Genomic DNA, 23,478 nt, shown 5'->3' on the forward strand with positions numbered 1-23,478 from the left:
ACAGGAGCGGCCCCCTGATGGTCAGTGCGCTCCCTGAGTGGGAGCAGTCACTCAGAGGGCGGGTCCACAGCCGATCCCTGCAGGCCACGCCCCCACCAGTGCACGAATCCTGTGAACCAGGCCTCTAGTTTAACAATACGAAGTAATATATTAAAAATACTGGGAGTCCTGGCTGGTGCAGTTCAGTTGGTTGGGTGTCATCCTGTGCACCAAAAGGTTGCCAGTTTGAGTCCCGGTCAGAGCACATGCCCGGGTTGTGGGCTCAGTCCCAAGTGGGGTGTATGCAGGACGCAGCAGATCAATGTTTTGCTCTATTATTGACATTTCTCTCTCTCTAAAAATAAGTTTAAAAATAACTTAAAACACTTACAATTTCTTTAGGATGGCCAGGAACTCTTCCACCTTCTCTTCAAAGTTTTTGGATTCACACGGGTGGCTGCCGCGCACCTGATTGAGGTAGATGGAGATGTTGTGGGTGTCGCTCTCAGGCTTTGGGCGCTGACTCTTTTCTGTGTCCTCAGCCAGATTTCTAGGTAAGTAGACACATTTTTACAGTTCTGCACACAAAATGCTGACATGAACTTTTGCTTCATTGTCAAGAGTAGAAATGGACTCTTCTGACATAATTTGACATTTTATTTATTTTATCTTTATTGTTTTCTTCATTATCCCTTCTAGCCCACCCCCATTCCCCATCCCAGGCCTTCACCACCCTATTATCTGTGTCCAGGGGTTATGCATACATGCTTACAAGTTCACTGGTTGATCTCTTCCCACTCACCCTCCCCTGCTTTTGCTCTGAAATTCTTCAGTCTGTTCCATGCTTCTAGGTCCCTGGATCTATTTTGTTCTCCAGTTTATTTTGTTCATTAGATTCCTCATATGAGTGAGATCATGAGATACTTGTCTCTCTCTGACTGACTTATTTCACCCAGCATAATGTTCTCCAGGTCCCTCCATGCTGTTGTAAATGATAAGAATTCTTTCTTTTGTATAGCTGTGTAGTATTCCATTGTGTAGATACAGTTTTTTAATCCACTCATCTCCTGATGGGCACTTAGGCTGTTTCCAGATCTTAGCTATGGTGAATTGTGCTGCTATGAACAGAGGGGTGCATAAATTCTCTCTGATTGGTGTTCTTAGGATAGATTCCTAGAAGTGGAATCACTGAATCAAATGGCAGTTCCATTTTTTTTTTTTTTTTTTTTTTTTTTTTTTTTTTTTAGGAAATTCCATACTGTTTTCCCTAATGGCTACACCAGTCTGCATTGATATATTTCTTTCCAATGCCTTCATATTTTTATTTTTTATTAACTATATTTTTAAATCTTCACCTGAAGATGGATATATATATTATTTTAGAGAAAAAGGAAAAGAGAGAGAGAAACAATGATGTACAATAGAAACATCAATGATGTTTGCTTCCCAGACATCCTGACCAGGGATCCAACCCGAAGCCTGTGTGCCCTGGCCGGGATCAGCCGAAACCTTTCTGGTGTCTGGGAAGATGCTCCAGCCCGCTGGGCAGGAGTGCGGGCGTGGGGGTGTGGCGTGAGCAGGACCTGAGCGGCACACACTCACACACCCGCACCCACACAGGGCCCTCAGCTGCACCGCCCGGCCTCCTGGACTTCACCCTCCAGCCCCATCTTCTCGGTCCCTGCCTCAGGTTTCTTAGTAACCCAGCGTGCAGGAGTGGGAGTCAGGACTGGGATCATGCTCGGTCTCCCTACCTCCCCCTGTCCCGCCCACCCGGGAAGGGGTCAGGGAAGGGTGCCAGGGCTCTCACTGCTCAGGGCGGCAGGGACACAGCCAGAGGGGACACAGCTGAGCTGCCCGCCCCGCCCCACAGCCCGCCCAGGGCTGGCCGCACCAGTGTGCCCCACCCCAGCCCAAAGCACAGGGGCATCCGGGCGTGCCCCCCTCCCCAGTGGGAGGGTCTCCTCTGTGCTTCCTCCTCCTCAGGAAATTTTGCCTTTCCAGCTCTGCCCCCGTGGGAGAGCCTTAGGGCACTGGATCCCTTTCCTTCCATCAAAAGTGCCCTGAGAAGCGCAGACAGCTGTGCCAGGAAGGGGTCACTCACGTTCAGCCAGAGTTTGCGATGTGCCCGAGGCACATTGAACAGTTTTCTCTTACCTGTTTGTGGGAATGTGATCTGACTTAAAACCAATGGACTAAACACACAGAAGCACATTCGCGTGAATGAGCTGTGGGCCAGGAGTTCCTCTGTGAATGTGTCCGAAGGAAACAGTCCATAGCCGTTAGCTGTGATGCCGGGAAGCCTGAAGCAGCCTGCCCACAATAAAGGGCAGGGAAGTAAACCACAGTATGTCAGACAGTCAGGATGACACTGCAGCCCGTCTGTCTGTCCATCCAGCTCACTGACAGGAAAGAAGGCCGTGGCCAAGCAGTGCGTGGAGGCAGGGGAAGCTCAGAAGAGGCATGTTTGTGTATGTGCATGTATGCTGTGCTTCAGGCGTGGCAGGTCCTTCGGGGTCCCAAACACACAGACATCCCTGCCTGTGGCCAGCCCTCTGCTGTGGCAACGGCCCGCTCAGACATTCCCTTTTAGCAGGCTGGTTTCCTTTTCTCCTTTGCCCCAATCATGCCTTTCCAACAAAAGAATGTGACCCAAGCAATGCTAGCAACTTTTTAAAAAACATATTTTATTGAATTTTCACAGAGAGGAAGGGAGAGGGATAGAGAGCTAGAAACATCGATGGGAGAGAAACATTCATCAGCTGCCTCTTGCACACTCCCTACTGGGGATGTGCCTGAAACCAAGGTCCATGCCCTTGACTGGAATCGAACTGGGACCCTTCAGTCCACAGGCCGACACTCTATCCACTGAGCCAAGCAGGTCAGGGCCCTAACAACAACTTTTGTTGGCAACTGCAACTTATGCCCTTTTATGCAAATGTTGCTTTCAAGCCTACCAGGTTGTATTTCAAAACTTTTATTTTCTGCAACCATTTTTTATTTGCTTAAAATATTCTGGAGTATTTTAAATACATATAAAAAGTAGAGAATAATATGACAAATACTTATCTATACTAATAAAAGGGTAATGTGCTGATTAGACTGGACATCTTCTGGGTATCCTTCCAGAAAAGGCCATGGTGGTAGGGGACGAGGCAGAGGTGCTTAGGGGCAACCAGGCCAGCCAGCGAGGGCAGTTAGACGAGACAGGCTGGCAGGGGAGACACATTGAACAGTTTTTTTCCTACTGTTGTGCTTAACAATCACTGCACACACAAGGGGCAAACAGGCAGACAGATAGGTGAGTTGTTAGGAGCCAGGGGTCCCAGATTATGAGAGAGATGTCCAGCAGTAGGACTTCCCCTGAAGAGTCCTGGAATGGAGAGGGTGCAGGCTGGGCTGAGGGACACACCCCATGCATGAATTTCATGCACCAAGCCTCTACTATTTATATAACAAAACTAGCAACACTGTAATATGCATAGTCTAAAAATTTCAGTCAGACAAAATTCAAAATCATGGTATAAGAGGTTAATGAACTACTTTGCAAGCAGGCAAAGCAAGCAAGAAGTATCAAGAGGCCATGGACATTTTGAAGAAATATCTAACGTGGGTTTCCACTGTTCTCTGAATGCTTATTATCTTTTCCTCAATGACTATTATTTTCTTAAATGTCTGTTTTCCTCTGGAAATAAAAGGTGCATTGATTCAAAGCCTATGCCTTTTCTTGTTATTTATAAAGGATGATATTAAATTTATTGAAGCAGCCGAAACCAGTTTGGCTCAGTGGATAGAGCTTCGGCCTGTGGACTGAAAGGTCCCAGGTTCGATTCTGGTCAAGGACATCTACCTTGGTTGCGGGCACATCCCCAGTAGGGGGTGTGCAAGAGGCAGCTGATCAATGATTCTCTCTCCTCGATGTTTCTAACTCTCTGTCCCTCTCTCTTCCTCTTTGTAAAAAATCAATAAAACATTTTTTTAATTTTATTGAAGCAAACAACGCAGTGATTTTTAAAATTGTTTTGAAGATTATATGTATTTCTTTGTCGTTGTTGTTTAACTTGGTTGAATAAAAGGTAGAATTTTGTGTCAGGTGGTATAAATCTCAGTAAGTCGCTGTCATCGAAAACGCATGCTGATGGTAAGAGCTGGGACAGCGAGAGTCTCTTCCCGTGCCCCCTGTGAGCTGCGATATTAATGCATCCTCTTCAGAGTACAGGTTGATGGGGCCAGTGGTCAGGGCCGTGCCAAAGCCAGGCTGCTGCTTCGGGCAACACACAAACTCAAGTCCAAGCCCAAACTCAGTGTTCGTTCTAAGACAATGTGTCCGGGCATTCGATTCACTACGGCTGTGACGAGACCACGTGTGCTGCGCAGTTCATGAGTCAAACATTCTAGACCACAGTCCCAGCTCAAGCAGCCCTGAGGTCACTCCTGTCCAGTCCCCACGCTCTGCTCTCAGAGTGTTCCCTCCTCGCAGCCAGCCCCCTCTGCTCAGCTGGTGTCCGGGGGCACAGGCACTCTCCTGCACATGGTTCTCCCTCCACCTCAGCCATGGCGCTGCCATGGGCATTCTCCCAGCTGCACAGACACAGGGCCGTTCCCCAGCGTGCCCCCTCCTACTGCACCTGTCACACACGGGGCTAGTGAACTGAGTGTTGACTGTGACCACGATGATGGAGAGGCTGCTGGTGAGAGTTCTGCTGGTGCAGCACTTAGTGTCCACCCGGCTTGTTTTCCTCGTCCACTCCCTGCTGCCACAGCTCTCCGAGTGGCCTGCTCCCCTCCTGAGCGGTGTGGGTGCGGCCCATCGCACGAGGCACCAGGATGAGCGGAGCTGGAGAAGACTCATAATTTTTAAATATATTTTGAGGAATTCATTTAAGCCAGTTTAAGGTATTTTTATTGCTATTTCAGGTATAGTTCTTTCTGGCTGGGCATACGCAGTTTTTGTATTGCTTAACAGTCACTAACTGCACACACAAGAGGTGGAAGCGTAAATTTACTTTTACTTTTCCTGAGGCAGATCAATGCCTTTTCATCATCTCCGGACAGCATCGTGTCGGTTGGCTGTGGGCAACTAATATTGTACATTTACTAACGGCTGCTTTGGTGCTGAGCTTTCTTTACAGTCAGAAGATGGCGGCAGCCTGACTGTGCTGAGCCAATCTGCTAACTCTGCGGCGTTATCTCACTTGCTAATATTTTATTTTGTATGTTTGCCTATATTGTCATAATTAAAATGGTTATGTCTTATCTATGTCATTCTTGTGAAATCCTGTGCATGGCAAATTTACAAGCTAATTTTCATGGTATATACTGCAGGAAAATTAAGAATTACTTTTTCTTAAAAGGAAGTTCTAGTGATATCATGTGGGCTTGTTTTTGTTGGGGTTAGGTTGTTAATTTTTACTTTTGTGGTTTTTTTGCTTCAAACAATACTTTTGAAAAGTACTTTTCACAACTACTTATACCAGCATTTTCACAACTATTTGTACCATCTTTTTTAAATTTTATCTTCTTAAATAAATTTAGTACGTAGTTTTTAGAAAACTAGCCAATAGCATCAAGATTTTCAAACTCACTTCGTTACATAAAGTATTGTATCATAATTTACAATTCCCTTCATTTCCCTGTATCATGTGTATTATCTTCCTCATTCCTAACAGTATTTCTGCTTATGTTTAACAGACAAGACTAGTCCTTTATTCATGTTAATTATAACAGTGAACAAGCAACACACTTATCAGTCCCAATCATCACAGCGTCACTTAAACTCTTTATGAAATAGCCTGATGGGTCTGCCTACCCTCCCGGCTCCCCAATCTCCATCTCCCCTCCCGGCTCCCCCATCCCCACTCTCCCCTCCCGGCTCCCCCATCCCCATCTCCCCTCCCCGCTCCCCCATCCCCATCTCCCCTCCCCGCTCCCCCATCCCCATCTCCCCTCCCGGCTCCCCCATCCCCATCTCCCCTCCCTCTCCCCCATCCCCACTCTCCCCTCCCTCTCCCCCATCCCCACTCTCCCCTCCCTCTCCCCCATCCCCACTCTCCCCTCCCTCTCCCCCATCCCCATCTCCCCTCCCCGCTGCCCCCATCCCCATCTCCCCTCCCAGCTCCCCCATCCCCATCTCCCCTCCCAGCTCCCCCATCCTCACTCTCCCCTCCCTGCTCCCCCATCCCCATCTCCCCTCCCCACTCCCCCATCCCCATCTCCCCTCCCAGCTCCCCCATCCTCATCTCCCCTCCCAGCTGCCCCATCCTCACTCTCCCCTCCCAGCTGCCCCCATCACCATCTCCCCTCCCAGCTGCCCCCATCCCCATCTCCCCTCCTAGCTCCCCCATCACCATCTCCCCTCCCAGCTGCCCCCATCCCCACTCTCCCCTCCCGGCTCCCCCATCACCAACTCCCCTCCCGGCTCCCCCATCCCCATCTCCCCTCCCAGCTCCCCCATCACCATCTCCCCTCCCAGCTGCCCCCATCCCCATCTCCCCTCCTAGCTCCCCCATCACCATCTCCCCTCCCAGCTGCCCCCATCCCCACTCTCCCCTCCCGGCTCCCCCATCACCACCTCCCCTCCTGGCTCCCCCATCACTATCTCATCTCTCGGCTCCCCCATCCCCACTCTCCCCTCCTAGCTGCCCCTATCACCATCTCCCCTCCCGGCTCCCCCATCCCTACTCTCCCCTCCTGGCTCCCCCATCACTATCTCATCTCTCGGTTCCCCCATCCCCACTCTCCCCTCCCAGCTGCCCCTATCACCATCTCCCCTCCCGGCTCCCCCATCCCCACTCTCCCCTCCCAGCTGCCCCCATCACCACCTCCCCTCCTGGCTCCCCCATCACTATCTCATCTCTCGGCTCCCCCATCCCCACTCTCCCCTCCCAGCTGCCCCTATCACCATATCCCCTCCCGGCTCCCCCATCCCCACTCTCCCCTTCTGGCTCCCCCATCACTATCTCTCAGGTCAGAGCCCATTTATCCCTCTGCACTCACAGAAGGTGTCCGTACTTTCTCTCCCCCTGTTGGGAAAGTCTAGGCAGCCTGAATTTTCTCTGCAGGAATATTCTTGGGTAATTCTTGATCACATCCTGGTGAGCTGATAGGACACTCTGAGAACTCCGGCTTCAGAAAAAGAGCGAGACAAAGAAATGAAGCTTTAAGTATCATTGGATAATAGGTGTCAAGGGCAAGATTTTTGATTCAATACATACATCTTAATCCTATACTATTTAGTCTAAGAAGCAAATAACAATTATATGAAACACACATCTTATGCTTTAATACTATGACTATAGAAATTGTCTATAGTGTTTTTTCAGTGAGAAGTAGTTTAAGAATGTCACATTTATGGAAGTCTTTGTAAAAATGGTTATTTTGAGTTGGTCCGCCTGAAAATGTCCATTTCTGTCATTAATATGAGCACAGCAGCTGCCCAGCTGGTGGCGCTCAGAGGGTGAGCACAGCCCAGGTTCCAGGAGGCCGCTGGCTCCGCTGCCCGCAGGGGCTTCACCCCCACAGGAGGCAGCAATCGATGTTTCTCTTTTTCTCGCCTCCCTCCCTTTCTCTGAACCAATAAAAACATTTTTTTTAAAAATAAAACATAGCAGACAATTAAAATTTCTCTAAAATGATCGACATATATTTTACATATACATTCCTGGAAAGTATATTTATCTGAACATTTGCGATGATTTATGACAATGTTCTGCCTATTTTTTTTAGAATTGGGATAAAGATGTTTCAGACAAAAGATCAACATTTCCCAAATCCCGCGCATCCGGAGCGTCTTCAGGAGCATTCTGTGAGTGCAGACTCTGGCCCTTTTCCTGCAAAGAGATCTGCAGGCTCCAGGGGCAGGGCTGTGGGCCTTAAACCCTCTCCAGGCGGTGCCTGTAGCAGCCAGAGTCCCACCCATTGCAAATACTCAGCGTGTCAACAGCAAGGCCACTTCACTCAGGCCAGGCAAGACATTTGCTTTTGGAATGCCTGCCTCATTCAGTCTCCCAATGACAACCACTACAAAACGTTGGTCAATTTTTTAAATGCCAACCAATTCATCTTGCCAGCTTATTTCAATAATTATCCAAAATGATCACACTTAAAATTTAACAAACATCACAGTCAATATGTGCCTCATAGCAATGAATGCAAAAATCCTTAAGAGAAAACATTTATTTCATTGTCAATGTGACTAATAACACAGAGTGAAATATTTAACAGCTTTTTTTCTCTCTCAGCCAAAGTTCCTAAAACACCTTATTAATTCTTTGCAAATAGTATATATTTTAAGAGTACTGTTTAATTTGATTTGACTTCATTGATTCCGATAACGCTGTGTGAACGTTATTTGACATTAGACATTTTGCCTCCTAGTTATCTTATAGAGACACTGACCAAGAATCTACTCTTTAAATCTGACCACTGATATCACTGGAAGCTTTTCCAAGATTCATTCTTTCTTTCTTTATTCCTTCCTTCGTTCCTTCGTTCCTTCCTTCTTCCTTCCTTCCTTCCTTCCTTCCTTCCTTCCTTCCTTCCTTCCTTCCATTTGGAGCTGGCATTATGCAGCCATGCTGTTACACATCCACCTCCCATATCCTGGGCACTTGCTATGTGCCAGCTCTGCACTGAGTTCTTCACAGTGCCTGTGTCTCACATAAATCTATGTGACTGACAGGCGACACACTTTACTGCCATGTCACCCATAGAGACTGAACCTGAATGCCTAAGTAATTGAACTGGGAACCAGAGGACACAGTACAAATGAAAAATTAATTGATTTCAAACACCATTTTCTTACCCTTTTGGAGTATATATCTCTCCCAAACGATAAAATGTGTGCGTTCTCACTGTGTGCCCTCACTGTTCCAGACCGCTTCCATGTGTCAGGTCCTTCAGTCCCCACACAGCAATGAGCAGACCTCCTGTCTTCCCCGCTGCATAGACAAAGACTGAGGCCACAGTGTGGTCCAAGGTCATGCGGCTGGGAACAGGCACCGGGCTGCAGAGAGCAAGTACAGAGCTCTTCACCCAAGGCCCAGAGCACGGGGGTGAGGAGGAGGCAGGGTGTGAGAGGAAAAGTCCTTCTGGGGAGAGGGAGCTTGAAGATGGCGACCGAACAGTCGGACTTCTGACTCTGGTCCCAGAACAGATAGAAACAGCGTCTGAGTCGCTCAGGGAATGTTGATTGGCAGCTAAGGGGCTTCGGAATTCTCTAGGAAGGTAAGGAAAGGTCCGCTGGACAGGATTTCCTAACCAAGAGGCCAGCACTGCCGCAGCTGCGGCGGCTCTCCCAGCGAGCTCTCGCGGAGAGAAGGCAGCGCCATCTTACCAGGAAAGGAGGAGCATCCCTGAGGCCTGGAAAAACACACAGCGGGGAGGTCCATCAAGGAGCTGAGAAGCCCGAATCGGCACGGGCGCGTGGAATCCGGGGAGTTCTTCGGTCACCCACGGAAAGGTCAGAGTTTGCGGGGACAGCCTGGGGGACCGGGGTCCCGCGGCGCAGGCAGCTACGGTAGCCGGAGAGCTCCAACTCCTCCCCCACTGTAGGGGGAGCGCGCAGTACTGCCCGCGGAGCGGCACCCAAAGAAGGCTGCAGCGACACGTAGTGCTGGGTTTGACGTTATCCTCCCCAGAAGCGGGACTTTTTTAAAACGCCACAGGTCACTGGACAGAGCGTTAAGAATCTCGGCTGTTTCGCCAAGGGCGGAACATCTGGACACCTTGGTGCCTGATCCCCTTCACCCCCTTGCTTCTGAAAACTAGGGAAGGACTGCCCAGTTGGGCATATCCGGGGAAATTGCAGGGGGAAATTGCCTTCCTGGAAACAAGGGATCTGAACCAGAAGAGATAGTCTGGGAGCCAGCTGGCACCCTGCCAGCTAGAGCCATAGAGAAAGAAGGCCAGAGCAACCAAAAAGACTGGGAGGTCAAACCAGTAACACTGACACCTAAGAGCTGAATTACAAACTGCCCCTTTTTTTTTTTTTTCCTTCTCTTTTTTTTTCCTTTTCTTTTCTTTTATCTTTTAATTAATCAAAAATAAATGGACACAAATAACTAAGATATAGTCTACTTAAAATTAAAGATTACCTTACAAATCTGAGGTGCAGTGGAATGCTGGAAACTACAAGACTTTCTGGGCCGAGAATCAGGAGTGCCAAATACATTAACAGAGGAAGTGAATGACCACTACTGGACATTTTTATGCTAATTTTACTATTATTTTATTTTCATTTTTTACCTCTTTTATTTAATCTTCATTTTTTATATCTTTTACTTAAGAAACGATTTTTTTTCCTTACTTGATTTTACCTTTTTAATTATTACATTTTTCAATCTCTATCATCACTATTACTACTGCTATTTTGCAAAATTTTTTTTTTCCCTCTTTAGTACCATTTTATTTTTTTCTTTATTTTACCTTGGGAGTAACCTTCATTCTATTTTAATCTCTACTATAGCATCATTCAACCCTATCTCAACTCGACCTTTACACCATCACTCTCTTGCTAAACTTTACCCTTTTAGTCTACGGTTTATCCTATCCCTTTCCGGCTTTAGTTTTTCCTCTATTCTTTCTGTTTACCCCCTGCTAAAACTCTCACTATACTTATAGACCTATGTTCCAACCCCTGATCCAAGTGTATAAATACCAATCTCTGCACTATATTAACTAGTTAAAAAAAAAAAAAAAGAAGAAGAAAGAAAAACTGTTCTCCCCTCTATCCTTTTCGCATTGTTTGTGTGAAGGTCGATTATTGTGAATTTTTAGGCTTGTTAGTGAAATTGTTATGCTTATTACTGTGTTGTTAGTGTTGCTTTGTATTTTTTTAAAAAAAATACTCTGTTTTTGTTTGTATCTTTTATTTCTGTATATCATAGCCTTACTTAATAATAGGGGATATTGTAGTTTGTATTAATCTCCAAGTATTGTTACTGGCATTGGCTGGGTTCAGTGGTTGTTCTATGGCAGTTATCTCCATATATATATATACTTTGTTTCCCATTTCTCTTTTAGTTTGCTTCTTCTCTCTCTTTCTCTCTCTCTCTCCTTTCTTTTTTTCCCTGTTTTCCAACTTTATTTTGTCATTACTTTTTTTCCTCTTTTTCTATCTCTTTATCCCTCTTTTTTTATTTTATTTACTTAATTTTTTTTTAATTTTAATTTTTACTTTTTTAAATTTGTCTTTATTTTATTTTTACCTTTCTTCCTTCTCTCCTATCCCCTAAGTTGCCTTTCTCTAGTGGTCACCTTTACTAAAGGTTATTAATATTGTAAGTACATTCCTGTTAAGTACCTCTTGTGTTGTACCAGATAGTGTTTGTATTTTGAAATTTTAAATCAACGCAGGAGAAGGAACACCACATAACCAGACATCCTGAGAAGAGAGGCCATGGGGAGACAAAAACATAGTCCGCACATGAAAGAAAAGCAGGCATCACCAGAAAAGGAAGTAAACGAGCCCGAGGTAAGCAGCCTACCAGAGCAAGAATTCAGAATAATGATCATAGGCTGGCTAAAAAGAATGGAAGAGAAATTTGACAATAACCAAGAAGAAATGAGGAAGAACCATGAGGAATTGAAGAAGAACCATGAGGAATTGAAGAAGAACCAAGAAGAAATGAAAAATGACATCGCTACCATGAAGAACTCAATAGAAAGCATCAAGAGTAGACTAGAGGAAGCAGAGGACCGCATCAGTGAGCTAGAAGATAAGATGGAAAAAAATACCCAAGTAGAGCAACTTCTAGAAAAAAAGATTAAAAAGCAGGAGGAGAGCCTATGGGAGCTTTGGGACAATAAAAAACAAAATAATATTCGAATAATAGGGGTTCCAGAAGGAAAGGAAACTGAGGTAGACATGGAAAAAGTATTTCAAGAAATAATGACAGAAAACTTTCCTGAAATAGAGAAGAAAAAACCCACACAAATCCAAGATGCTCGCAGAGTCCCAAGCAAAATGAATCCCAGAAGACAGACTCCAAGGCACATTATAATCAAATTGGCAAACAACAACGACAAAGTAAGAATCTTAAAAGCAGCCAGAGAGAGACAGAAAGTTACATACAAAGGAACCCCCATCAGACTAGCAACTGATTTCTCAACAGAAACTTACCAGGCCAGAAGGGAATGGGATGAAATATACAAAGTCATGCAAAGGAAGGGTCTGAATCCAAGAATACTGTACCCAGCAAGGCTATCAATCAAAATTGAAGGGGAAATCAGGAGCTTCACAGACAAAAAAAGACTGAAGGAATTTATCTCCACCAAACCAGCAATGCAAGAAATGCTAAAGGGTCTACTGTAAAAATAAAGAAATAGGAAGTGAAGAAGGAACACAGGTATAGAATAAAAATGGCGTCAAATGTGTACCTATCATTAATAACCTTAAATGTAAATGGATTAAATGCTCCAATCAAAAGACATAGGGTAACAGATTGGATAAGAAAACAAGACCCATACATCTGTTGTCTACAAGAAACCCACCTCAGAAAAAAAGATGCACACAGACTGAGGGTGAAGGGATGGAAAAAAGTTTTCCAGGCAAATGGAAATGAAAAAAAAGCTGGGGTAGCAATACTTATATCTGATAAATTAGATCTCAGAGTAAAGGACATAATAAGAGATAATGAAGGCCACTTCATAATACTAAAGGGAACAATCCAACAAGAAGAAATAACCCTGGTAAATATATATGCACCCAATACAGGAGCAACCAAATACATAAAAAAACTGCTGGAGGACATTAAGAGAGAGATTAATAGCAATACAATCATAGTAGGAGATTTTAATACCCCACTGTCACCCTTCGACAAATCATCTAAACAAAAAAACAGCAAAGAAATATCAATCCTAAGTGACTCACTAGACCAGATGGAATTAATTGACATCTTCAGAACACTCCACCCCAAAGCCACAGAATATACATTCTTCTCAAGTGCACATGGGACATTCTCAAAGACAGACCACATTTTGGGTCATAGGCAAAGTCTCTTCAAATTCAAGAAGATAGAAATCATATCAAGTATCTTCTCAGACCATAATGGCATAAAACTGGAAATTAACTACAATAAAAATAATCCAAAGAAATCAAATACATGGAGACTAAACAGCACGCTATTAAACAAGGACTGGGTTACCAGAGAAATCAAGGAAGAAATTAAAAACATCCTGGAAACAAATGACAATGAAAACACAACAATCCAAAATCTATGGGACACAGCAAAAGCAGTCTTGAGAGGGAAGCTCATATCCTTACAAGCCTATTGCAAAAAACTAGAAAAAAGGGTAACAGATGATCTAACTCTACAACTCAAAGAGTTAGAAAAGGAGCAACAAGAAAAGCCCAGTGTAAGCAGAAGGAAGGAAATAACAAAAATCAGAGCACAGATAAACGACATAGAGACCAAAAAAACAATACATAAGATCAACAAAACCAAGAGCTGGTTCTTTGAAAGAATAAACAAGATAGATGAACCTCTAGCCAGGCTAACTAAGAAACAAAGAGAGAGGACCCAAATAAACAAAATCAGAAATGAAAGAGGTGAAATAACAACAGACCCCAACGAAATACAACGGATTGTTACAAAATACTACGAACAACTCTATTCCAACAAACTGAACAACCTGGAGGAAATGGACATATTCCTAGAAAAATACAAACTTCCAAACTCAATCAGGAAGAATCTAAAAATCTCAATAGACCAGTGACTTGGGAAGAAATTGAAACAGTCATCAAAAAGCTTCCAGCAAACAAAAGCCCAGGGCCAGATGGCTTCACAGGAGAGTTTTACCAAACATTCAAGGAAGAACTAAAACCTATCCTCCTCAGACTTTTCCAAAAAATTCAAGAGGAAGGAACACTTCCAAACTCCTTCTATGAAGCCAGCATCACCCTAATACCAAAACCAGATAAAGACAACTCAATGAAAGAGAATTACAGGCCAATATCCCTCATGAACATAGATGCCAAAATCCTCAACAAAATCCTAGCAAATCGGCTCCAGCAGAGCATCACAAAGATCATACACCATGACCAAGTAGGATTTATTCCAGGAATGCAAGGATGGTACAATATCCGCAAATCAATAAATGTGATACATCACATAAACAAATTGAAAGATAAAAATCATATAGTCATATCAATTGATGCAGAAAAAGCATTCGATCAAATCCAACACCCTTTCCTGATAAAAACTCTTAACAAGGTGGGAGTACAAGGATCATACCTCAACATAATAAAAGCTATATATGATAAACCCACAGCCAACATTATACTCAATGGGCAAAAACTAAAACCATTCCCTCTAAGAACAGGAACAAGACAGGGATGCCCACTTTCGCCACTCCTGTTTGACATAGTACTGGAAGTACTAGCCATTGCAATTAGACAAGAGGACGAAATAAAAGGCATCCAAATTGGAAAAGAAGAAGTAAAGTTATCCTTATTTGCAGATGACATGATATTGTACATAAAGAACCCAAAAGACTCCATTAAGAAACTAATTGACTTAATAAATGAATTTGGCAATGTAGCAGGATACAAAATTAACGCCAAGAAATCCATGGCATTTCTATACACCAACAGTGAAACTACAGAAACAGAGACTAAAAAAGCAATTCCATTTACCATCGCACCAAAAAAATTAAGATACCTAGGAATAAATTTAACTAAGGAAGTAAAGGATCTATATGCAGAAAATTACACGACATTGAAAAAAGAGATAGAGGATGATGTAAGGAGATGGAAGAACATACCATGTTCATGGATTGGTAGAATCAACATCATCAAAATGTCCATACTTCCTAAAGCAATCTATAGGTTCAATGCACTCCCCATTAAAATACCAAGGGCATATTTCACTGACCTAGAAAGAACTCTCCAACAGTTCATTTGGAACAATAAAAGACCCCGAATAGCCACAGCAATCCTGAGAAAGAAGGGTAAAGTAGGAGGGAACTCAATACCGGACTTCAAACTGTATTACAAAGCCACTGTTCTCAAAACAGCCTGGTACTGGCACAAGAACAGACATATAGATCAATGGAATAGAATCGAGAACTCAGATATCAACCCAAATCAATATGCTCAATTAATATTTGACAAAGGAGGCACGAATATACAATGGAGTCAAGACAGTTTCTTCAATAAATGGTGTTGGGAAAATTGGGTAGACACATGCAAAAGAATGAAACTAGATCACCAACTTACACCATACACAAAAATAAACTCTAAATGGATACAGGACTTAAACATCAGACGGGAAACCATAAAAATACTAGAAGCATCCTCAGGCAGCAAAATCTCAGACGTATGCCAAAAGAACTTCTTCACTGATACTGCCCCTAGGGCAATGGAAGCTAAAGAGAAAATAAACAAATGGGACTACATCAAAATAAAAAGCTTTTTTACAGCAAAAGAAACCATCAACAAAACAACAAGAAAGCCCACGGTGTGGGAGAACATATTTGCAAATAACACCACTGATAAAGGTTTAATCTCTAACATCTACAGACAGCTGATACTAAATAAAAGGAAGATGAATGATCCAATTAAGAAATGGGCAAGGGACCTAAATAGAATATTTTCAAAAGAAGACAGAAGGAAGGCCAAAAGGCACATGAAAACATGCTCAAAGTCACTAATTATACGAGAGATGCAAATCAAAACAACAATGCGGTACCATCTCACACCTGTCAGAATGGCCAACATCAACAAATCGACAAACGACAAGTGTTGGCGAGGTTGCGGAGAAAAAGGAATCCTCGTGCACTGCTGGTGGGAATGCAGACTGGTGCAACCACTGTGGAGAACAGTGTGGAGTTTCCTCAAAAAACTGAAAATGGAACTTCCATTTGACCCAGTAATCCCACTCCTAGGAATATATCCCAAGAAACTAGAAACACCAATCAGAAAGGATATATGCACCCCTATGTTCATAGCAGCACAATCTACAATAGCCAGAATTTGGAAACAGCCTAGGTGCCCGTCAGCAGATGATTGGATCCAAAAACTATGGTACATCTACACAATGGAATACTATGCTGCCATAAAGAAGAAGGAATTCTCATCATTTGCAGCAACCTGGATGGAATTGGAGAACATCATGCTGAGTGAAATAAGCCAATCAATGAAAGAGAAACACCACATGACCTCACTCATTTGTGGATAATAAAGAGCATTATAAACTGATGAACCAAAAGATAGATATAGAGACAGTAAAGCAACAAGCAGATTGTCAAATTACAGCGGGGAGGGAAGGAGGATCTGGGGGAGATAATAGATCAACCAAGGGACTTGTATACATGCATATAAGTACAACCAATGGACATAAAACTATGGGGAGGGAGGGGATATGGGGGAGGGAGGGGGGCAAAAAAAATCATTAAAATATGTAAAAAAAATTTTAATTAATTAATAAAAAAAAAAATTTTTAAGGAAAAAAAAAAAAAGTCCTTCTGGGGAGAAACCCTCAGAGAATCAAACAAGCATACCTTCCTCATTTCTCTCAGGGAGAAGTAACAGCAAGATGGATGAAAATATAGAAATATTCAAAGGGGTTGAGAGGGTGAAGAGGGTGTGACACAGGAAGGGGGTGAAAGGGGTGTCAAACAGAGATGGGGTGAAAAAGGTGACACAGGGAGGGGGTGAAGGGTGTGACACAGGAAAGTGGTGAAGGGGGTGACAGAGGGATGGGGTGAAGGGGTGTGACACAGGGATGGGGTGAAGGGGTGTGACACAGGGATGGGGTGAAGGGAGTGTCAAACAGAGATGGGGTAAAAGGGGTGACACAGGAGGGTGGTGAAGGGGTGTGACACAGGGAAAGGGTAAAGGAGTGACACAGAGAAGGGGTGAAGGGGTGTGATACAGGGATGAGGTAAAGGAGTGACAGAGAGAAGGAGTGATAGAGTGTGACATAGGGATGAGGTAAAGGAGTGACACAGAGAAGGGGTGAAGGGGTGTGACAGGTGGAGGTGGTGAAGGAATTGACACAAGTATTGGTTGAATGGGGCTGTGACACAGGAAATAGATAAAGGGGTGTGACACAGGGATGGGGTGAAGGGGTGTGACACAGGGATGGGGTGAAGCATTGTGACACAGGAAGGTGGTAAAGGGATGTGACACAGGGTTGGAGTGAAGGGGTGTGACACAGGAAGTTGGTGAAGGAGTGTGACACAAGGATGGGGTGAAGTGGTGTGACACAGGAATGGGTTGAAGGGGTGTGACACAGAGAAGGAGTGAAGGGGTGTGACACAGGAATGGTGTAAAGGGGTGTGACACAGGGATGGGGTGAAGGGTTGTGACGCAGGAAGATGGTGAAGGGGTGTGACACAAGAATGGGGTGATGGGGTGTGACACAGGAATGGGGTGAAGGGGTGTGACACAGAGTTGGAGTGAAGGGGTGGGACACAGGGATGGTGTAAAGGGGTGTGACATAGGTATGGGGATAATGGGGCTGTGACAGAGGGAAGGGGTGAAGGGGTGTGACATAGGGATGGGATGCAGGGGTGTGACACAGGGAGGTGGTGAAGGGGTGTGATACAGGGATAGGATGAAGGGGTGTGACACAAGGAGGTGGTGAAGGGGTGTGACACAGGGATGGGGTGACAGGGTGTGACACAGGAATGGGGTGAAGGGGTGTGACACAGAGTTGGAGTGAAGGGGTGGGACAAAGGGATGGTGTAAAGGGGTGTGACACAGGGATGGGGATAATGGGGTTGTGACACAGGGAGGTGGTGAAGGGGTGTGACACAGGGAGGTTGTGAAGGGTTGTGATACTGGGATGGGATGAAGGGGTGTGACACAGAAATGGGGCAAAGGGGTGTGACACACGGATAGGATGAAGGGGTGTGACACAGGAATGGGGTGAAGGGGGTGACACAGGAGGTGGTGAAGGGGGTGTGAAACAAGAATGGGGTGAAGGGGGTGACACAGAAGGTGGTGAAGGGGGTGTGACACAGGAATGGGGTGAAGGGGTATGACACAGGGATGGGGTGAAAGGGAGTGACACAGGGATGAGGTGAAGGGGTGTGACACATGGATGGGGTGAAGGTGTTTGACACAGAGAAGGGTTGATGGGGTGTGACACAGGTAGGGGGTGAATGTGTGTGACACAAGGATGGGGTGAATGGGTGTGACACAGAAAGGTGGTGAAGGGGTGTGACACAGGGTTGGAGTGAAGGGGTGTGACACAGGGATGTGGTTAAGGTGTGTGACACAGGGAGGGGGTGAATGGCTGTGACACAGGGATGGGGTGAAGGGATATGACACAGGGATGGGGTGAAGGGATGTGACACCGGAATGGGGTGAAGGGGTGTGACACAGGAATGGGTGAAGGGGTCTGACACAGGATGGGGTGAAGGGGTGTGCCACAGGGATGGGATGAAGGGTATGACACAGGAATGAGGTGAAAGGGTGTGACACAAGAAGGTGGTGAAGGGGTGTGAAACAGGGATGGGGTGAAGGGATGTGACACAGGATTGGGTGAATGGGGCTGTGACACCTGGAAGGGGTGAAGGGGTGTGACACAGGGTTGGGGTGAATGGGTTGACAAAGGAGGTGGTGAAGGGGGTGTGACACAGGGATGGGGTGAATGGGTGTGACACAGGGATGGGGTGAAGGGTTGTGACACAGGAAGGTTGTGAAGGGCTGTGACAGTGTTGGAGTGAAGGGGTGTGACACATGGAGGGGGTGAATGGGTGTGACACAAGGATGGGGTGAATGGGTGTGACACAGGAAGGTGTTTAAGGGTTGTGACACAGGGTTGGAGTGAAGGGGTGTGACACAGACATGGGGTGAAGGGGTCTGACACAGGAAGGTGGTGAAGGGGTGTGACACAGGGATGGGGTGAAGCAGTGTGACACAGGAGTAGGGGAAGGGGTGTGAAACAGGGATAAGGTGAAGGGTGTGACACAGACATGGTGTGAAGGGGTGTTACACAGGAATGGGGTGAAGGGGTGTGACACAGGGAGTGGGTTAAGGGGTGTGACACAGGAAACTGGTGAAGGGGTGTTACACAAGGTTGGAGTGAATGTGTGTGACACAGGGAGGGGGTGAAGGGATGTGACACAGGGAGTGAGTGAAGGGGTGTGCCACAGGGATGGGGTGAAGGTGTGTGACACAGGAAGGTGGTGAAGGGGTGTGATACAGGGATGTGGTTAAGGGGTGTGACACAGGGTTGGAGTGAAGGGGTGTGACACAGGGAGGGGGTGAATGGCTGTGACACAGGGATGGGGCGAAGGGGTGTGACACATGGAAGGGGATAATCGGGCAGTGACATAGGGATGGGGTGAAGGGGTGTGACACAGGCATGGGGTGAAGGTGTTTGACACAGAGAAGGGTTGATGGGTTTGACACAGGGATGGGGTGAAGGAGGTGACACAGGAGGTGTTGAATTGGGTGTGACTCTGGGATGGGGTGAAGGGGTGTGACAAAGGGATGGGGTAAAGGGGTGTGATACAGGGATGGGATGAAGGGCTGTTACACAGGGATGGTGTAAAGGGGTTTGAGATAGGAAAGGGGTGAAGGGTTGTGACACAGGGATGTTGTAAAGGGATGTGACACAGAGAGGTGGTGGAGGCTGTGACACAGGGATGGGGTGTATAGGGTGTGACACAGGAAGGTGGTGAATGGGTGTGACACAGGGATGGGGTTAAGGGGTTTGACACAGGGATAGGGATAATGGGGCTGTGATATAGGGATGGGGTGAAGGGGTGTGACACAGGAATGGTTAAAGGGGTGTGACACACGGAGGGGATGAATGGGTGCTACACAGGGATGGGGTGAAGGGGTGTGACACAGGGAGGGGGTTAAGGGGTGTGACACAGGAAGATGGTGAAGGGGTGTTACACCGGGTTGGAGTGAATGGGTGTGACACAGGGATTGGGAGATGGGGTGTGACACAGGGATGGGGTGAAGGGATGTGACACAGGGATGGGGCGAAGGGGGTGACACAGGAAGGTGGTGAAGGGGAGTGACACAGGGATTTGGTGAAGGGGTGTGCCACAGGGATGGGGTGAAGGGGTGCGACACAGGGATGGGGTGAAGGGGGTGACAAAAGGATGGTGTAAAGGGGTTTGAGATAGGAATGGGGTGAAGGGGTGTGACACAGGAATGGGTTAAGGGGTGTGACACAGGAGGTGGTGAAGGGTTGTGACACAGGGATGGCTTGAAGGGGTGTGACACAGTGCGGGGGTGTAGTGGTGTGACACAGGAAGATGGTGAAGGGGTATGACACAGGGTTGGAGTGAAAGGGTGTGACACAGGGAGGGGGTTAAGGGGTGTAACAGGGTTGGAGTGAAGGGGTGTGACACAGGGAGGGGGTGAATGGGTGTGACACAGGAAGGTGGTTAAGGGTTGTGACACAGGGTTGGAGAGAAGGGGTGTGACACAGACATGCGGTGAAGGGGTGTGACACAGGAAGGTGGTGAAGGGGTGTGTCACAGGGATGGGGTGACAGGGTGTGACACAGGGAGGGGGTGAAGGGGTGTGACACAGGGATGTGGTTAAGGGGTTGGACACAGGGAGGCGGTGAATGGGTGCAACACAGGGATGGGGTGAATGGGTGTGACACAGGGATGTGGTTAATGGGTTTGACACAGGGAGGGGGTGAATGGGTGCAACACAGGGATGGGGTGAAGGGGTGTGACACAGGAAGGTGGTGAAGGGGTATGACACAGGGATGTGGTGAAGGGGTGTGATACAGGTTTGGGGTGAAAGGGTATGACACAGGGATTTGGTGAAGATGGTGACAAAGGAAGGTGGTAAAGGGGTGTGACACAGCGATGGGGTGAGGGGGTGTGACACAGGGATGGAGTGAAGGGATGTGACACAGGAATAGGGGAAGGGGTGTGAAACAGGAATGGGGTGAAGGGGTATTACACAGGGTTTTAGTGAATGGGTGTGTCACAGGGATTGGGAGATGGGGTGTGACACAGGGATGGGGTGAAGGGGTGTGACAGAAGAATGGGATGAAGGGGTGTGACACAGGGAGGTGGTTAAGGGGTGTGACACAGGAAGGTGGTAAAGGGGTGTTACACAGGGTTGGAGTGAATGTGTGTGATACAGGGAGGGGTGAAGGGGTATGACACAGGGATGTGGTTAAGAGGTGTGACACAGGGAGGGGGTGAATGGGTGCGACACAGGGATGGGGTGAAGGGGTATGACACAGGGATTGGGAGATGGGGTGTGACACAGGAAGTTGGTGAAGGTGTGTGACACAGGGATCGGGTGAAGGGGTGTGACAGTGTTGGAGTGAAGGGGTGTGACACAGGAATGGGGTGAATGGGTGTGACACAAGGATGGGGTGAATGGGTGTGACACAGGAAGGTGGTTAAGGGTTGTGACACAGGGTTGGAGTGAAGGGGTGTGACACAGACATGGAGTGAAGGGGTGTGACATAGGAAGGTGGTGAAGGGGTGTGACACAGGAATGGGGTTAAGGGATGTGACACAGGGATGGGGCGAAGGGGGTGACACAGGAAGTTGGTGAACGTGTGTGACACAGCGATCGGGTGAAAGGGTGTGACACAGGAATGGGGTGAATGGGTGTGACACAAGGATGGGGTGAATGGGTGTGGCACAGTAAGGTGGTTAAGGGTTGTGACACAGGGTATGAGTGAAGGGGTGTGACACAGACATGGAGTGAAGGGGTGTGACATAGGAAGGTGGTGAAGGGGTGTGACACAGGGATGGGGTGAAGGGATGTGACACAGGGATGGGGTGAAGGGGTGTGACACAGGGATGGGGTGAAGTGGTGTGACAGAGGTTTGGGATGAACCGTTGTGACACAGGGATGGGGTGAAGGGGGTGACACAGGGATAGTGTAAAGGGGTTTGAGATAGGAATGGGGTGAAGGGGTGTGACACAGGAATGGGTTAAGGGGTTTGACACAGGGATGGGGCGAAAGGGGTGACACAGGAAGATGGTGAAGGGGTATCACACAGGGTTGGAGTGAAGGGGTGTGACACAGGGAGGGGGTGAATGGGTGTGACACAAGGATGGGGTGAATGGGTGTGACACAAGAAGGTGGTGAAGGGGTGTGACACAGGATTGAGTGAAGGGATGTGACACAGACATGGGATGAAGGGTGTGACACAGGAAGGTGGTGAAGGGGTGTGACACAGGGAGGGGGTGAATGGGTGTGACACAGGGATGGGGTGAAGGGTTGTGACACAGGAAGGTGGTGAAGGGGTGTGACACAGGGATGGGGTGAAGGGGTGTGACACAGGGATGTGGTGAAGGGGTGTGACACAGGGATTGGGAGAAGGGGTGTGACACAGGGATGGGGTGAAGGGGTGTGACATAGGGATGGGTTGAAGTGGTATGACACAGGGATGGGGTTAATGGGGTGACACAGGAGGTGGTGAATGGGGTGTGATACCGGGATGGGATGAAGTGCTGTGACACAGGGATGGTGTAAAGGGGTTTGAGATAGGAATGGGGTGAAGGGGTGTGACACAGGAATGGGTTAAGGGGTGTGACACAGGGATGGGGTAAAGGGGTGTGACACAGGAATGGAATTAAGGGGTGTGACACAGGTATTGGGTTAAGGGTTGTGACACAGTGATGGGGTTAAGGGGTGTGACACAGCAAGGTGGTGAAGAGGTGTGACACAGGGTTTGTTTCAAGGAGGTGACACAGTAAGTTGGTGAAGACTTGTGACACAGTGATAGGATGAAGGGGTGTTACACAGAGAAGGGGTGAAGGGTTTGTGACACATGGATGGGGTGAAGGGGTGTGACTCAGGGATGGGGAGAAGGGGTGTGACACAGGGAAGTGGTAATTGGGGCTGTGACACAGGGAAAGGGTGAAGGGTTGTGACACAAGGATGGGGTGAATGGTTGTGACACTGGGATCGGGTTAAGGGGTGTGACACAGGGATGGGGTGAAGGGGTGTGACACAGGGAGGAGGTGAAGGGAGTGACACTTGGATTGGTTGAATGGGGTGTGACACAGGAAATAGGTAAAGGATTGAAGGGGTGTGACACAGGAAAGTAGTAAAGGCGTGTGACACAGGGACAGGGTGAAAGGGGTGTTTTACAGAAGGGGATGATGTACAGAAGCTGGTGGCATTTCTCCTCAGGCCCACAGATGAGGCAAGCTCTGCTGGGAACCAATTCCAGCATGTAATAATTGTAAGTGTTTCACCAAAAGGTTGGTGAAGCTTGGGTGGCTCATCAAGGGGGAGCCACATGTAGCTTACCTGTTTGGACTGCTAAAGGGCACTTCCCCAAACCTGAACAGGATTGACTGCTGCCAGACAGCTCAGGCATTTTATTGCCTCCTGGTGGCGGAACACCTGAACAGCTGTAGGCTATTCCCCAAATGCATCTGTAACCCCTACCCTGTGAAGTGTATTATCTCCACCTGGCCTTAGGACAAATTGTGTTTAATAAAAGCACGTGGTCCTTAGACAGGATGAGTCTTCTAGATCAGTGTTTCCCAACCTTCTCTCATGATGAGAATCACCTGGTGGAGTTGTTAAAACACAGA

The 23,478-nt window shown here is 47.0% G+C and overlaps 1 protein-coding gene across 1 annotated transcript in view; it reads right to left on the minus strand.

The window, feature by feature from the left end:
- CNBD1 (cyclic nucleotide binding domain containing 1) overlaps positions 1-23,478 on the minus strand; it is a 195,244-nt gene that overhangs the window by 159,598 nt on the left and 12,168 nt on the right. Inside the window, exons 3-4 of the mRNA XM_036437339.1 lie at positions 6,991-7,104; positions 371-529 (exon numbers count right to left, since the gene is read on the minus strand). Of these exons, the coding sequence (XP_036293232.1) occupies positions 371-529; positions 6,991-7,104 (273 nt within the window). The remainder of the gene's footprint in view (positions 1-370; positions 530-6,990; positions 7,105-23,478) is intronic.

This window comes from Pipistrellus kuhlii, unplaced genomic scaffold (genome assembly GCF_014108245.1).
Source record: "Pipistrellus kuhlii isolate mPipKuh1 unplaced genomic scaffold, mPipKuh1.p scaffold_m20_p_14, whole genome shotgun sequence".
NCBI classification, from domain to species: domain Eukaryota; kingdom Metazoa; phylum Chordata; class Mammalia; order Chiroptera; family Vespertilionidae; genus Pipistrellus; species Pipistrellus kuhlii.